This window comes from Bos indicus x Bos taurus, chromosome 21, assembly GCF_003369695.1.
Source record: "Bos indicus x Bos taurus breed Angus x Brahman F1 hybrid chromosome 21, Bos_hybrid_MaternalHap_v2.0, whole genome shotgun sequence".
Taxonomy (NCBI): Eukaryota; Metazoa; Chordata; class Mammalia; order Artiodactyla; family Bovidae; genus Bos; species Bos indicus x Bos taurus.
Window position 1 is genome coordinate 6,297,899 of NC_040096.1, and position 18,236 is coordinate 6,316,134.

The window sequence follows — 18,236 nt, forward strand, 5'->3', positions numbered from 1 at the left end:
CCTGCAAGGAAAGTTGAATTTTTTTCCTTGAAGGAGGTTGAATTCTTTCTTCCTTTTGGTTTCTGCCCTTCTTAGATTGGTCCAGTGGTTTGTGTAAGCTTTGTATAGGGTGAGATTTGTGCTGACTTGTTTGTTTGTTTGTTTTTCCTCTGATGGGCAAGGCTGAGTGAGGTGGTAATCCTGTCTGCTGATGATTGAGTTTATATTTTTGTTTTGTTTGTTGTTTAGATGAGGCGTCCTGCACAGGGTGCTACTGGTTGTTGGGTGATGCTGGGTCTTGTATTCAAGTGGTTTCCTTTGTGTGAGTTCTCACTATTTGATACCCCCTAGGGTTAGTTGTCTGGTAGTCTTGGGTCTTGGAGTCAGTGCCCCCACTCCAAAGGCTCAGGGCTTGATCTCTGGTCAGGAACGAAGATTCCACAAATGGTTTGTTTTGGCATTAAGTGAGATTAAAACAAATATCCAAAAATGAGAAACAAAAGATGATCCCCAGACAAATGACAGTTACAAAATCAGGAAAATAATAATTAAAATAACGGAATATACACATATACATATATACCCATGAGCAAAGTCAAAACAGTCCAACAAAAATAAAGTACATAGATTGAACCAGTGAACAAAGGAAATAAAAAATTATATTTACCAGTTAAGAACAAAACAGATTAAAGCACAAACTGGAAAACAAAATTAAAGCAAGGTGCCAAGTGGGGAATAAAGCCCTGAAAACAAAACTAACAAATATGTTGAGAGGAAAACAAAGAAATAAAAAATAGATATGCAAAGTTAAATCGAGGTAGATGAAGAAGATTTTTATACATTAAAGATTAACAGCAAGGGGAAAAGAACAGTAGGAAAGGCAAACAAAGGAATAAATGTAGAAAAAATAATAATAGGTTTTAAAAAATGAAAATTATAAAAAAGAGAAAAGAAAAAAATGGAAGAAAGAAAAAAAGGGAAACTCTGCAGAACTGCAAAAGCCCAGTGTAGAGTAGAGGTTTATAACAATAACAAGTGTGACTGAATACACACATATACATGTACACACGTAAGCAAATTGACCCGGTGAACATAGGAAACCAAAAGTCATATCTACCAGAACAAAACTAACTAAAGTACAAACTGGAAAACAAAACTAAAGCAAGGTGCCAATTGGGGATAAAGCAATGAAAATAAAACTAACAAATATGTTGAGTGGAAAGGAAAGAAAGGAAAGAGGAAAAATAGAGATGCAAAGTTAAATAGAGGTAGATAAAGAAGATTTATATATGTTTAAGATTAACTGCAAGGGGAAAAGAACAGTAGGAAAAGCAAACAAAGGAATAAATGTACACAAAGTAATAATAGGTTTAAAAAATTAAAAGTAAAAAAGAGAAAAAAAGAAAAAGGAAAACTCCACAGAATTGCAAAAGCCCAATGCAGAGGCAGAGGTTTATAACAACAATAAAAAATGTGACTGAGAAAAAAGAAAAAGCTTAATTGGATTTCATAGTGCCAATAAAATCAACAACTACAGCAGAGGGGGAAAAAAAGAAAAAAATTCCAAAAGATTCTACAGAACAATTCAAAACATAAGAATAATAAATGTTTTTCTTGAGTCACTGCTGTTAGAGTTCTTTCCCTCACTGGGAATCACAGTCCACCTCACCTCCCTAGGATGCCCTCCAACACTATGCTGATCTCTGGATTTGTTGTAGGGCAGCTCAGATTCCAATCTTGTCCTACTCCTGTGTGTTCTTGCCTCCACGGTCCACAGCTATCAGAACTAGTGCGTTTTCTTTTGTAGGAGCTCTCAATGATCTTTTACATATTCCATAGACACAGAGTCTGCCTAGTTGATTGTGTGGATTTAATCTGTAGCTTGTACAGCTGGTGGGAGGGATTTGGGTCTTCTTCCTTAGCCACACTGTCCCTGGGTTTCAATTGTAGTTTTATTTCCACCTCTACCTGTGGGTCGTCCACTGGGGTTAGCTCCTGAGGCTGCCCTGGAGGACTTGGGTTTGCCACCAGGTATGGAGGTGGTGCAGTTGCTTAGGTCGCAGGGGTCCTGGCAGCACCAGGTACTCAGCGGGGTTGGCGGCTAGGGCAGCAGGAAATATAGTGATCTAGAAGGGTATGGCAACCAGTTTTGGCCAATATGCTCCAGTATGCTTGCCTGTAGAACCCTCCTCCCTGACAGAGAAGCCTGGCAGGCCACAGTCTACAGGGTCGCAAAGAGTTGACACAACTGAAGCGACCCTGCACGCATAGACGCAAGACATTTTTTGCCTGTGGCTGCTCTGCCTCATTGAAGATTGAGCATGAAGGTGGCACAGCTGTTTGACTTGCAGGGACCCTGGCAGCACCAAGTGTGCAGGGACTCTGACTGCCTCCGCGACAGGAGTCATGGCCCTATCAGAGTCTTTTTTGAGCCTTTTGTAGCTGGCGATCAGAAGGCCTCTTTGGCCAGTCTTTCTCCATACCTCTGCCCCTTCAGGCACTTAGAGGGCTCCCTTGTCTAGGGTCCTTCTCTGTTGTTCAGTGTGTCAGGAACATAGAGGGCCCCCCTGACTGGGGTCCTACTCTGTAGTTCAGTGCCTCCATAGTTTGATGGGCCAGCCTCTCTATTGTTCAGCTGCTGTTACTGGCCTGTGGGGGGAGAGAGGCTATGGTGATGGCTCCACCCCCTACGCGTGACTGAGCAGTATCCTCTTGCTTCTGTGGCTGCCTGGCTTTCCTCCACAGGCATTTCCCCTCACAATCTCCTCCCTCATATCCCCTCAGTCCGTCTCTCCGCAGTCAACGGCAGCCCTCGCCCTGGGATTGTTCCACAATCCCTAAACTCCAGTCGCTGTCCCTTCCAGGAGACCCACGTTCCTGCCCGGCATATGTATGGCTGCAGCAAGAACTGTCTGATTCTCATTCAGTTTGCGCTGCCATAGATCAGCTGTTTCACTCTCAGCCTTAAATGTTTCTCCTCTGACTCAGACAGTTGCCCCGATGTGGGGATCAGACCCCTGCTTCAGTTCCCCCACCCACCGAGGGCTGGTCCAATTCTATCATGTGTGTGAGTGTGTGTGTGTGTGTGTACATGCTCAGTCATGTCTGACTCTTTGTGATGCCATGGAAATTAGCCACCAGGCTCCTCTGTCCGTGGAATTCTCCAGGCAAGAATAATGGAGTGGGTTGCCATTTCCTTTTCCACCAGTCCTCCTAATACTCCTGTTTTTCCCCCAGTTCCTTTGTCCTACCTAGTTTTGCATGGTTCTATATATTCTTTTCCACTGGTCAGTTACTCCTGTCTGCTCTAAGCTGGTGTTCTGCGCGTGCTTCTGTGTCTGAAAGTGTATTCCTGGTGTATCTGTGGAGAGAGATGTACTCCACGTCCACTGACTCCTCTGCCATCTTCGAGAGTCTCTCTTGCCCAACATCCTCGCCATCAGACATTTCAATAGTTACCAGTTTGATGAACATGAGATTTTTGTCTTATTTTAATTAGCATTTTTCTTATTACTAAGCTTGAGCATTTTGTATAGTTGTCTATAGCCGTCTCTTCTGTGAGTCATCTGTTTATATCTTTTATCTGCTTTTCTGTCATGTTGAATTTTTTCTCTTAATGGTGCATATGAATTCTTTATTTGATGCTAACGTTTGAAACAAACTTTAACATTTAGATTTTAGTATTCATTTTCTGGGCTGTATACTTAACCCTCTGTCTTTTCATGGTTATTTCCTAAATGTTGCTTACTTAAATCCTGAAGATTTTTTTCAAAATGGTTTTGTATATTTTTGCTGAACTAGAGTTGTGGAATTTTCAGGCTATTGAATTTAAAATTGTGTTGAAAGGATGCAGAATGTATAGAAAATATGCTTAATTTAATGGTTTTAATCCCCAAAGCAAAGTATGTTTATGATATCAAATCATTTTCTACATCACAACTTGATGATTACCACACAGTCTTTTAAATTTATTTTCAGGTAATATAGAGAATATTAAAGAAATCCATGCACTTTTATCAAGAGCCACATTTTATAATTTGAGTTCTTCTCCACTAAACCGAGTCACTGAGCTGTCTGGGATCAACTACTGTAGCTTTAATCTCTTCTGGAAAATAAATGTGACTGACCAGATGTTCTCCAGAATCTACCTATCCCTAAAACTTACTTTTTGTCTTAGAAGTTAATTTTTAAAAGCCTATAAGCCTTAAGAAAAGTGAAATAATTTCTTAAGGAAATTAGATATATAGATAGCAGCAAATGTAATGAAAATAAACACCATCTGTGGAAAATAGAATATATTTTATACTGGTGAGTTGGGACAGTTTACAAAGCAAGAAACCTTTAAGCCTGGTTCTGAAGATCAAGAAGAGGGACTCTATGTATACAGACCAGTTGCAAAAAATTGGGAGCCATGAATAAGCCAGCTATAGGGTATGTTTTCAATACTGCTGACTCCAACTCAGGACTGAGGAAGCTGAGACATGGTCTTGGTCCTGTACCCTGTGTCTGAGACATTTGACACCAGCCAGAGCAAATTACTGTGTCATGTTACAGGTTCAAGCATTTTTTCATGAGCCCCACTCCCAAAGAAAAAGGATAACTAGGAGAAGTTGGAAGTGTGTCCATTGCTTTAGGATTCTCCCATGCTTGGGTGAATGAGTCTTTGAACATGCTTCAGTTAAGCTCTGTGCCCCTGCTCCTAGAACATGCCTTTCAAAGGGGAAAGTTGGTTTAAATTGCCTTTAATCTAGGGGAGAATATTTCAGTCCCAGCTGCAGAGTTGCTGTTTCTCTCAGGGTATGGGATGCTCTCAGACAGACTGATTGCACGCCTTCCTTCACAGTGACTGTGACTTCAACACCATCTTCTGAATGCAAGTCTTCTCTGCCCTTTTGGAGTGCCAGGCTAATGATATTTGCCAGTACTTGTGCCACTGGTGATGTGAGGGTTCCAAAGCCCTTATTAAGACCAGTAACAAGTTCTCTTTTATACAAGTAACTTGTTCTTCATTTTCACCATCACTTTGTATAACTGAAGGGAGTTGCTGAGAAGAGGAAGGAGGTACTTTTAAAAGACCTTGCAGAAATTATACTCATGAAGTTCCAATTGTGGAATGAATAACATTGTTAGTATGTATTCTAGAGGACCCACATCATTTCTGGAAAACAACCAGTTAAGTATTAGATATCTTTGCTAATTCCATAAAGTTATCTAATGTTATCAGAATAGTAATGTGATGTCTGTAATGACACAGCTAACCCTTCAACAAGGGCAGCTGGCAGCAGGTAATAAGGAGCGTGTGTGCTGCAACATGCTTGGCACATGTAAGAGTTGTGCACCCAGTGACTACAGTCCTTTGCTTGCTGAAGCCCAGATTCACCCTTTACTCTTCAAAGAAGATCCTTGGATATTTTTGGATCCTTCTTTTTGCATGGATTTTCTCTGGTCCTTAATGATTTATGGGATGGGTTAGGGCCAACGAGTTACATGAGACCAGTTCTACAAGCTCAGGAACAACTAAGAAATAGGGAAGTAAGGGGTACTGGTGTGCAGAGAGCAAGCAAAGAGAAGGGCAATACAAGAAAAGAAGCTGGCTGATTGCAAGAGAAGACTCACTGCTGCTGGTACAGGCAGTCTTGTCATCTCATCAAGGCAGACAGGTAGAGTTCCAGAAAACACTGTGGCTTGACTTTTAACAAGTATTTATTAGTAGATTCCTTGTTCCCCTAGAGCTTGCTTGACTTATTTTTTATTTTTATTAAGTATTGTAATTTCTGGAAAAGATTTACCTTTTGAGAAGGTACTTTGCAGAATATAGATTGTAGTTTATATCTTAAACTTTCCGGATTTCAGCTGATTTAGAAAAGCATCATTTTTTTCTAGCACATCTTAGTCAAGGTTTTTTAAACTGGGGGTTGAAGATCATTAATAGGTTGCCAAATCAGTTTTGTATCATTTTTAAATGAAATAGAATAGAATAAGGTATGTCAGTGTCTGTCTGACCCCCTGGATGCCCTGTCTCTCCAAGTATTCCAGCAGGGGTTTGTAGAGCACTGTGGTTCAAAGTGTCTAACTTTAGATCAGGGTTTTCATCCTATATGCCTCTCATGATTGTGTGACCTTGAAAAAGTTACTCAAGCCCTCTAAGCCTCATTTTCCTCCCTATGAAAGTAAAGAGAAGGGTGCTATATCCTAGGATTGCTGTGAGGAGGAAATGGTATTGTTCATGCTAACTGCTTAGTTTGGTGCCTGGCACATTCACATTTATAGTGTGGGTGTCTATAGCACTTTCATTTATAATTACCAACACTTGGAAGCAACCAAGATGTCCTCCAATACATGAGTAGATGCATAACTGTGGTATGTGCATCCAGACAATGGAATAGTCTTCAGCAGTAAAAAGAAATGAGCTATTAACTGTGAAAAAACTTAATAGCTTGTTTCTTTTTATTTAGTAATGTTTGTTACTAAGTGAAAGAAGCTAATTTTAAAAGCTAAATACTGTATTATTCTAACAACAAGGCATTCTGGAAAAGACAAAACTATGGCAAAATAAAAAGATCAGTGATTCCAGTGATTAGGCAGGAGGGAAGGATGAGCAGGCAGAGAACAGAGGATTTTCAAGGCAGTGGAAAAAAATAACCCTTTAAGGATGCCATTGTTGTCGTATTACAGGTAGCATATACAAGATGAAATTGAATATAATATGAGGTTTTATTAATATTTATTTCCAATTTACATTACATTCAATTTCCAGTTTACACTATTAAAGTTTGTATAACGTGCAACCATTCATCATGCATCTAACAACTCTTAGTAACAGGAAATCCTTTCTGAGCTTCACCACCAAGGGCAGTGGTTCTCCATTCTACTGGACCCACACTCCCTTCACTAGCCTGAATTTAAATTCCTAGTAATAGCACTCACCCAAAAGCATAATTTCAAAAAAGCAATATAGTGCCCCAACTGTAATAAAAAAGAAATAAGATGAAATAAAATATGCGTTTCATGTGTAACGTGCACCTGAGAGCACTAGAGAATGTGCCATGTTGACAGGTGCTGTGTTGCTTATGTGGAGACTCGCCGTGAGTGGGGCAGCTGCAAATTCAGATGGTGCAGTCTTAAATGCCACTGGTAGAGTTGCCACCCGTGACATGGCTTTCTGAAATTGTAAAGTTCTGAACAAAATGAAGTATAGTCTTCCTTTGATTTATGTATGTAGTTGCATTCCTGAAGAATTGAGAATATATTAACCATGCAAGAATTCCTGTGCCTGAATGTAAAATGGAGTTCGGTTCCAGGCCTGGATAATTACCAAGGCAGGTCTGGGAGGACATTTGGGTGTCATGCACATTGTTAGATGTATGGCATCCCAAGCCAATGCTCACTAAAAGTCAACAGTGCTCAGAAAGTCAATCTTTCTGACTGTGAGGATGTCATACATTTCCAAAGTCCCTATATGGTCCAGGCCCTCTTCTTGGAGGTGAGGGTGCTGAATGTAGGACGTGGCTTCAGGCTGTGGTGAGCATCCTCCAGGGTGAATTTATCTCTCAGCCAGAGCAGCTACTCAAGTCCTGAGAAAGGGGTGGAAGTGGACTTCCCTGGTGGTCCAGTGGTTAAGAATACACCTGCCAGTGCAGGGAACACAGGTTCAATCCCTGGTCCCACACGCCGCAGAGCAACCAAGTGCATGTGCCACAACTACTGAGCCCGAGCTCTGGAGACTGAGAGCCCCAGCTACTACGCCTGCGTGCCGCAGCTACTGGAGCCTGTGCGCCTGGAGCCCGTGCTCCACAAGTGAAGCCACTGCAGTGAGAAGCCTGTGCAGCACAGCTAGAGCGCAGCCTCTGCTCTCTGCAGCTAGAGAAAGCCCGAGTGCAGCAAGAAGACCCAACACAGCCGTAAGTAAATACATAAATACCTTTTAATGGAGTGGAAAGATGCTAGTATGCCTTTCTAAGAAGAAATTAGGGGCGGAATCAGCGGTGACTCAGACGGTAAAGAATCTGCCTGCAGTGCAGGAGACCCTGAGTCAGGAAGATCTCCTGGATAAAGGAATAGTAACCCACTCCACTGTTCTTGCCTGGAGAATCCAAGGGACAGAGGAGCTGGTGGGCTACAGTCCATGACGGGGAGTGGAGGGGGTTACAAAGAGTCAGACAGAACCGAGCGACTAACAGTTCATACTTTCACTTTCAGGGAGAAATTAGTTTCTTTGTTCTGATTCAGATTTCCCCTTGTTCCCTACAAAAATCATTTAAATAATGAGAAGGAGAGCCAAGGGGCATTGTCCATGAAAGCAAACATCAACCAAGCATGGCTCTCCCCTGAAGGACTCTGTCTGCAGGGGGCAGCACTCTGATCCTGGCTCCCAGCCAGTTGTGGAAAGGTTGCCTTTCTCTGTTGCATCGGTTTTTTTCCCCCCCCCCCTAATTTTTATTTTTATCTATTTATTTATTTTTAATTAATTTATTTATTTTACTTTACAATATTGTATTGGTTTTGCCGTAGATTGACTTGAATCCACCATGAGTGTACATGTGTTCCCCATCCTGAACCCCCCTCACACCTCCCTCCCCATGACCCTCTGGGTCATCCCAGTGCACCAGCCCTGAGCACCCTGTATCATGCATCAAACCTGGACTAACGATTCGTTTCACATATGATATTTTACATGTTTCAGTGCCATTCTCCCATATCATCCCGCCCTCGCCCTCTCTGTTGCATCTTAACTAATGTGATGCCAAGTTTATTCCTCAGGGTTTACAGTGAGCTTTGTTTATTTTGAGACACTTTCTGTGTTGTAGAAAAGAGCAGAACGTATAGAAAAGGGCCTATGGAGTTGTATTTCTGTGATTAAGACAGCAGAATGTGTACATTGTTGTTGGTGTTGTTTAGGCCTTTGTCTGCACAAAGAAGTGTTTGGTTACACATACCCCAAGAAGCTCCAGAGGTATTCAGTTTTAGTCTTCAGGTCACAAAAGGGAAAACCCTTATGGTTATAGATGTCATTTTGAAAAATGATGTGTGAGGAAACAGTCTCACCTTCCATGTTTTTTTTTCTGCTCTAGGTTAGGGTTAATAGATACATTTGTGAACCAGCTTAGAGAGTCAGAGATCATGTCCAACGCTGGCCTTGCACAGAACTTGAGTTCTTGGTATTGTTTTAATAGTTCACACCATCTTTTATCTTTTGTAGTGAAGTCTGATCTGTGACAATTCCATCTGCCTTCCTTGGGAACAATTTTATTCCTCTAGGAGTTTTCCTGGCAAAATTCCTTTCAGAATACTGTGAAGCCAAGGAAAAACATATAACTCTTTATTAGGAACTGTCTTGGAAGGACATTCCTGCATAAAGAAAACAGGAAACATCCTATCCCTCAAAGCAAAAATATCCTGACAACCAAAATGCCCACATGAGTAATACTTTACTTAGCAGATGTTTACTGGGGAAAACCATCATGTTTGCTTTATAACAAGAAATGCTTTTGTTTTATTTTTAAACTTATCAGTAAAATATTTTTGTACTGTTGTACAGTTCTATGAATTCCAACACAAGTGTAGATTTGTGTAGCCATTGCTATAATCTGGATATAGAATAATTCTGTCACTCCAGTAGCTCCTCCCTCCACCCCAGCTCTTGGCAGCACTTTCCTGTTCACCATCCCGACAGTTTAGTCTTTTAAAGAATGTCATGAAAAGTACATTAGTATGTCTTTTGGTAGGTAACCTTTGGAAACAAACTTTTGACTTAAAGCCTTTGAGATTCATCCAGTGTCTTATAAATATCAGAAGTTTGTCTCTATGGATGTACAACTGCTTACTAATTTACTTGTTGAAGAACATTTGGATTGCTTTCAATTTTTGGCAATTATGAATAGAGTTTTTGTAAACATTTGCTTTTGTGTGAACATTAATATTGTATCTGTCTCTAGGATAGATCCTCAGGGGTAGGAATGCTGAGACAAAGTGTCTATACCAATTTGCATTTCCATCAGCAATGTATAAGAGTTCCTTCCAGTCACTCTGCATCCTTGTCAGCACTTGGTATTCTCAGAATTTTTAAGTTTAATTCTAATTTTAGAATAAAATTCTAATTTTAATTTAAATTAAATTTTTAATCATGATTTTAATTTGCATTTTCCTAATGGCTCATGATGTTGAACATCTTTTCACGTGGACAGCCTTTATCCTCATAGAGTGTCTATTTTTATATATTTTCCCATTAAAATTTTTTTTCACATTGTTATGAGAATGTTTTATTATCCTACAAGTTGAATATGGGATTTGCAAATATCTCCCAGTTTGCAACTTGTATTTTTATTCTCTAAACTGTTTCTTTTACAAAGCAAAAGTTTTAATTTTGATGTAGTACAGTTTATCATTTTTTTAATGGAATATGCTTTTTGTATCATGTCAAAGAACTCATTACTCAACCCTAGGTTGTAGGTTTTCTTCTGAAAGTTTTGTAGTTTTATTTTTTATATTTAGATCTATGATTCATTTTATGTTAACATTTGTATAAGGTTAAAATTTACTTTCTGCCTAAGGATTTCTAATTGCTTCAGCATCAGTTGTTGAAAAGACTACCCTTTCTCCATTGAATTGTTTTTGTACCTTTGTCAAAACTCAATTGGCCGTATTTGTGTGAGTCTATTTCTAGATTCTCTTTTCTGTTTCATTGATCTATGTGTTTACCCCTTTGCTAATACCATCCAGTCTTTATTACTGTAACTTTATAGTCAAGTCTTAAAATTGGGTAATTCAAGTTTTCCAATTTTATTCTTCTTTTTCATTGTTGCTGTCTCTATTCTAGTTCCTTTGCATCTCCATATAAATTTTAGAATCAGCTTATCTATAAGAAAGATTTTAATTGGTATTATGTGGAATCTATACATAAATTTGGGGATAATTAACATATTTACTGTATTAAAACTCCAAGTCATGAGCATAGTATGTCTCTTTAGTTATTTAGATCTTTGATTTCTTTTATCAGAGTTTTACATGAAGATCCTATACATGCTTTGTTATACTTGTACCTAAGTGTTTTGTTTTATAAAACTATTGTAAATGTTCCTCATTTTTAACTTTCTGTTTTAGTTGGAAATTTCTAGTCATGTTGGTTTACTATGGCTGGTGTAACAAACTACCACAAACTTGGTGGCTTAAAACAACAAAACTTTACTTTCTGAAGTTCTGGAGGTCAGAAGTCTATGATCAGTTTTGAGTAGAAATCAAAACTGTGTGGCAGGTGTGTGTTCACACATGAAGGAAATCAGTTCTTTGGCTCTTCTAACTGCTGGTGGCTGCCAGCACTCCTTGGCTTATGGCTACATCACTGCAGTTTCTATCTCTGTCTTCATATTCCTTTCCTCTATGTCAGATCCCCTCTGCCCCTCTTATGAAGCCATGATCATCTCTCATCTAAAAATCCTTAATTTAATCACATGTGCAAAAAACTTCACCATGTAAATTAGCTGTCACAGATTACAGGAATTAAGACATAATATTTTTGAGGACATTTTCAGCTTATTACATGAGAAGGAAATGGCAGCCCACTCCAGTATTCTTGCCTGGAAAATCCCACAGTTGGAGGAGCCTGGCAGGCTACAGTTCATGGGATCGCAAAAAAGTTGAACACAACTGAGCGACTTAACTTACTTAAATTTACATTAGTGTTTAGAAGTCAAGATTGTGTGTGTGAGAGTAAGAGAACAGAGACATAAAGATACAGAGACACACAGAGAGACAGATTGTGTATGTTGACCTTTTAAACTCATATATTAATTCTAGGAATTTTGGGGTTGATTCTTTATATTTTCTATATAAATAATTATGTCATCTGGGGATTTCCTTGGCAGTCCAGCAGTTAAGACTCCACACTTTCAAAGCAGGGGGTCGAAGTTCGATCCCTGGTTGGGGAACTAAGATCCCACATGCCACATGGCATGAGCAAAAAAGTAAAACGTTAAAAAAAATATGTCTTCTGCAGATAAAGATATTTTTATTTCTTTCTTCCCAATTTGTATGACTTTTGTTTCTTTTTCCTGCCTTATTTCATTGGCTAGAATTTCCAATGCAGTGTGAATAGGAATGGTGAAAGTGGACATCCAGACTTGTTCCTAGTCTTAGAGGGAAAGCATTCAGTCATTCACCATCAAGTAGTCCTTCTTTGCAGAGTTTTCAAAGTTTTTTTTTTTTTTAAATCATGAATGGGTGTTGAATTTTGTCATATGATTTTTCTGCATCAATTAATGTAATCATTTTCCCTTCTTTATATTATTAATATGATGGGTTACATTCACTGATTTCCAAATATTGAACCAGCTTTGCATTACTGGGACAAACCTCATGGTGTACTATTTTTTATACATTGCTAGTTGTGATTTGGAACATTTTATTGAGGATTTTAAAGTCTGTGTTCATTAAAGATATCAGTATGTAGTTGTATTTTCTTATACTGTCTTTGTCTGGTTTTGGTATCAGGGTAATCTGGCCTCATAAAGTAATTTGGGATGTGTTCCCTCTTCTTTTTTTCTGGAAGAGAGTTGGTGTTTTTTCTCCTTTATATGTTTCATGGAATTTGCCAGTGAAACCATCTGTTCCTGATGATACTCTTTTTCAGAAGATTTTAAACTACATATTTAATTCTTTTTCATAGTTTCAAGACTACTCAGGTAACCTCTGTTTTCAATTTCATTGATTTCTCATCCCTGTTATTTCCTCCCTTTTGCTCACTTTGGGCTTATTTTTCATTTCTTTTTTCCCCTAGTTTCTTAAGTTGGAAGCTCATATCAATAGAGCCTTTTCTTCTTTTCTAATATAAGCATTTGTAAGGTATACATTTCCTTTTAAGCACTATTTTAACTAGATGAACAAGTTTAATGTGTTGTATTTTTATTTTAATTAAAAGTATTTTCTAGTATTCCTTGAGACTTACTGTTTTGATCCCTTGATTTATTTATAAGGTGTTGTTTAATTTCCAAGTGTTTTGAAATTTTCCTACTATTTTTTGATAACGATTTCTAGCTTAATTCCATTAGGACATGAAGATACTTTTCATAATTTCAATTAAGTTTGTTAAGGTTTGTTTTATGATTCCTGATATGTTCTGTCTTGGTGAATGTTTGGTTGTGTGAATGAATATGTGTTTTCTCTGAAGGGAGTCATACCTCTGAACTGGGCCCATTTGTTTGCTTATTCACCTAAGAGTCTTTCTGGAAAGCTGTCTCTCACAGCCCGTTGTTTTCTTTGTCCAGAGCATCCGGGATGTGAGAAGTGACAGTGAGGATGAGTATGAAGAGGAAGAAGAGGAGGAAGAGAAGAAGAAAGAAGCCAGGGAAGGCAAAGAGACAGACCGTTTGAAGAACAGCCTTGGAGCCAACAGGCACCTCATCCCCAATGGTCAGCATGGCTATTAGCTTGAAGGCCACATAGCTCCCAGTGCACAGTGCACCGCGAGGGCTGCTGGGAGGGGGACGTGCTCCCTCCTCCACTGCTGTGGCCTCAGGACCCAGAGGGACCACAGATTTTGCCCTTCTTTCGTTATTACCACCTTCCCCCCTCCTAAGATATATTTAACAGAATGTTGTTTTTGTGTTAAAATGTTGAATATAAGCATACCAGTGGATTTTACTGGAGTTAGGACTCAGGCTTCATAGATTTCTCCAGAGAACCCTTCTAGTTCTAATTGTGCCCATTCATGCATTTGAGACACTTGGAGCCAACTTGGTTGTGGGCCTTCCCCTTCCCACCTTGCCTGTGTTCATGATGATTTGAGAAGTGCTAAGGCAACCCACCTTTTCCAGGTGTGTTTGGCCACAGAAATGACTCACTTCCCAAAAGTGAGCTAGAGATAGCAAAGGAAGAGTGGTGGCAGGACCAAACTAAGGGGCCAGGCTTCAGGGCTCACAAGCTCCCTTCTGCCGTGGAAAGTATTTAAGCCTTCCATGCTGTGTGCTGCGTCTCTCCAGTCGGAAGAACCAGACGTGCCCTTTCCCCTCACAGGGATGGAGTAAGGATCAAATGAGATAATAATAGGCATGAGAGTGCATACTGTAGGCTGTGGTGTTCCTATTACCAGACCCTCTCTCCACCGTGACCCCAGCCCTGACCCTCTCTCCACTCTGACCCCAGCCCTGGCCCTCCTTTCACTGTGATCCCAGCCCTATTTGGGAGAGCAGCGTGGTGAAACTTGACACTGAATGGGCCTGAACAAAAGGCATAGTCTTGAAAAATTCCTTTTAAATGTGTCTGGAGACACCTAGAAATGCAAGTACCCAGAAAGCTGTTTCCACTTAATCTGGTGACTCTTTGTTAGCTCCCCAAAGGTAATTTTCACATCCCCCAGGTTCTCGTCCCTCAGGCTCCATGGCCAAGAGAAGGGAGTTTGGGCCCCACTCCTTGTATTTTGCTGGTTTCTCGTTTCCTCTCCGAGAGGGATGTGTCCCTGTTGCGTCCTGAGCCACCCCCTCAGCCAGCAGAGCTACCCAGCAGGCCATGGGGTCCACCAGGGCACTGGACCCAGGTCAGGCTGCTCCCCGAGTCACCATTACTCAAGAAGCCCAGCATCTGGAGTGCAGCATGCACCTGAGCTCCTGAGCGAAGGAGATCTTGGAAACAGAAGGAGATGCTTCACAATAAATCTCTGCAATCCAAGCCAAACAGAGTGCAAAGCAGTAACACAGAATAAGAGAAAGTCTGGAGAATGCCCCCAAGTCAGCATCACCTCCTAGGCCACCTACCTCTTTGGAAGGACAGGTAGGGGTTGGTAGGTCAGTAGCCACCTCTCAGCCCCCACAGGGGTGCTTCTCCTAAGGCTCGCGTGCAGGCACCTCAGGCATTCTCAGGTTGCTGACTGAGGAGAAGCAGAACCTTACAGGGGAAGAGCTGAGCAGAATATGCAACTTCTCCCCACCCAGTCTCTCATATTTTTTGGTCACATTTTGCATCTTCATCCTGTTTTGCTAAGGGTCTGTATTACCAAGCTAAGTAAGTGGAAGCTGAGACCACAGGGACTAGTAAAGCCCACACAGGCTCCACCCATGGGGGCCGCAGCCCCTGCAGCACAAAAGAGGCTGTATATGGTAAAGGTGTTGGCAGTTTGTTTTTTTTTTTTTAAGTAAAAAAATTTTTTTAACCTTCAGAATTCTTTCCCAACAAAATTTCTTTTTGAGGAATTGTTAGAACAACAGAAAAAATGTGTCGGGTTTCTCTGTATAATATCTGTTTTTATGAGTACAATAACATTATATGTAAATGTATATTATAAATCTAAAATGCCTCCAGTTACAGCTGTTCAAGCATAGCTCTTGAATTATTATAATAATTTTTTTTTGGTGAAAGGTCACACTAAGATATTACTTTTATTTTCCAGTTAACAGAAACATTTTCCTTGATTTATTTCAGTCTCTGTACCATATATCTTCTTGCTTGAAGTAAAAAAGTGTTTAGTTGTTTCATTATCCTCCAGTTCTTTTTTTTCTTATTTGAACATCGAAAGTAAAATTTGATAAGCGAACTCCAACTGCCTATGGAGAGCTGGAAGCACCAAACTACCTCTGAAGAGGTAGAGATTCATGTTTTGTAACATCTTTTAGGGCTTTTGTGGTTAATTTTAAGGCTGACCTCTATTTTTTACAGCAAACAAAAGCTCATACTATACACCAAATGGCTTTATAAAAATGTAGTCCACCATGCCATCAGTATTATTGGAATGGTAATGATTTACAATAAAACAAAGACAGAGTCCTGTGTGTGTGTGGTGATTGAGTAGATTCAGCTTGGCTTCCTAGAGATTATTTCTGGTCTTATTGAGTGGTGGAAACAAAGACTTATCAGTCTTCTAGAAATACCCTGCGGGGAATCAGGAGGAACAGTGAGGAGACCAGAGCCAAGTTAGGACCTGAGGGCCACTGGCCTTGGGATACAGACAGCAGACAAGGAGACACACAGACCAGGCCTGACGAGGGCGAGCCTCTCAGCTGTGCGCAGTGCAGACAGACACCAACTTGTGGACTGGAGACTAGCCTGAGCCCTGTGATGTGTGGCCCTGAGGAAATGCTGAAGAGCATGGCCCTAAAGGTGTTTTCTCAGCCCTCTTTTCTGTACCTACCCTTCAAAGGTGGAGGAGGAAATAGGGTCTATTGATGGTTCAACTAAATTACCTGTTGAGCTTAAAACATACCTTGCCTGCTCCACATTTTATTTCATACTTCTGGGATGAGGGAAAAAACTGCATTTTAACCAAGCCCAGGTACTTCTGAAGAGCAATCAGGACTCTGTGTGACCCCCCACCTAGTTTTATTCCTGTGTGGACTTTGCATGCATGCTGTTGTGTCTCACTAGCAGTTTCATATACTAATAAATGAGAATAGACAATGATACAGACTAAATCCAAATAAAATATAAAGGAAAAAAGGAAACCTGAGAATAGTCAAGACAAATAGAAAACACTACAAGAGTGATACACTGGTTAGTACAATGGCAGTGTTGTTGTTTGTGTGTTTGTTTAGTCACTAAATTGCATCCAACTCTTTTGCAACTCCATGGACTGCCAGACTCCACTGTCCATGGGATTTCCCAGGCAAGAACACTGGAGTGGGTTTCCATTTCCTACACCAGGGGATCTTTCCAACTGAGGGATCAAACCCACATCTCCTGCATTGGCAGATGGATTCTTTACCACAGAGTGACCAGGGAAGCCCAAATTACCAAATCCAAATTATGAGTAATTACATCCATATGATTATCTCAATAGATGCAGAGAAACCCTTTAACAAAATTCAACATCCATTTATGATAAAGACCCTCCAGAAAGCAGACATAGAAGGAACATACCTCAACATAATAAAAGCCATATACGATAAACCCACAGCAAACATTATCCTCAACGGTGAAAGGTTGAAAGCATTTCCCCTAAAGTCAGGAACAAGAAAGGGTGCCCACTCTCACCACTGCTATTCAACATAGTTTTGGAAGTTTTAGCCACAGCAATCAGAGAAGAAAAATGAATCCAGATTGGAAAAGAAGAAGTAAAACTCTCACTGTTTGCAGATGACATGATTGTCTACATAGAAAACCCTAAAGCCACCACCAGAAAATTACTAGAGCTAATCAATCAGTATAGTAAAGTTGCAAGATATAAAATTAACACACAGAAATCCCTTGCATTCCTATACACTAACAATGAGAAAACAGAGAAATTAAGGAAACAAATCCATTCACCACTGCAATGAAAAGAATAAAATACTTAAGAATAAATCTACCTAAAGAAACAAAAGACTTATACATAGAAAACTACAAAACACTGATGAAAGAAATCAAAGATGACACAAATATGAGAAATATACCATGTTCATAAATCGGAAGACTCAATGTAGTGAAAATGAGTATACTACACAAAGCAATCTATAGATTCAATGCAATCCCTATCAAGCTACCAACAGTATTTTTCAGAGAACTAGAACAAATAATTTCACAATTTGTATGGAAATACAGAAAACCTCGAATAGCCAAAGCAATCTTGAGAAAGAAGAATGGACCTGGAGGAATCAACCTGTCTGACTTCAGGCTATACTACAAAGCTACAGTCATCAAGACAGTATGGTACTGGCACAAAGACAGAAATATAGATCAACGGAACAAATAGAAAGCCCAGAAATAAATCCACGCACCTATGGGCACCTTAACTTTGACAAAGGAGGCAAGAATATACAATGGAGAAAAGACAACTTTTAACAAGTGGTGTTGGGAAAACTGGTCAACTACTTGTGAAAGAGTGAAACTAGAACACTTTCTAACACCATACACAAAAATAAACTCAAAATGGATTAAAGATCTAAATGTAAGACCAGAAACTATAAAACTCCTAGAGTAAAACATAGGCAAGACACTCGCTAATGTAAATCATAGCAGGATCCTCTATGACCCACCTCCCAGAGTAATGGAAATAAAAGCAAAAATAAACAAATGGGACCTAATTACAAATAAAAGCTTTTGCACAACGAAGGAAACTATAAGCAAGGTGAAAAGACAGCCTTCAGATTGGGAGAAAATAATAGCAAATGAAGCAACTGACAAAGAATCTCAAAAATATACAAGCAGCTTATGCAGCTCAGCTCGAGAAAAATAAATGATCCAATCAAAAAATGGGCCAAAGAACTAAACAGACATTTCTCCAAAGAAGACATACAGATGGCTAACAAACACATGAGAAGATGCTCAACATCACTCATTATCAGAGAAATGCAAATCAA

At 39.8% G+C, this 18,236-nt stretch overlaps 1 protein-coding gene across 1 annotated transcript in view; it reads left to right on the plus strand.

Annotated features, from left to right (window-relative positions):
• CERS3 (ceramide synthase 3) overlaps window positions 1-15,730 on the plus strand; it is a 159,870-nt gene extending 144,140 nt beyond the window's left edge. Inside the window, exon 11 of the mRNA XM_027521876.1 lies at window positions 13,239-15,730. Coding sequence (XP_027377677.1) covers window positions 13,239-13,400 — 162 coding nt within the window. The 3' untranslated portion in view covers window positions 13,401-15,730. The remainder of the gene's footprint in view (window positions 1-13,238) is intronic.
• The last annotated feature ends 2,506 nt before the right edge of the window (window positions 15,731-18,236 follow it).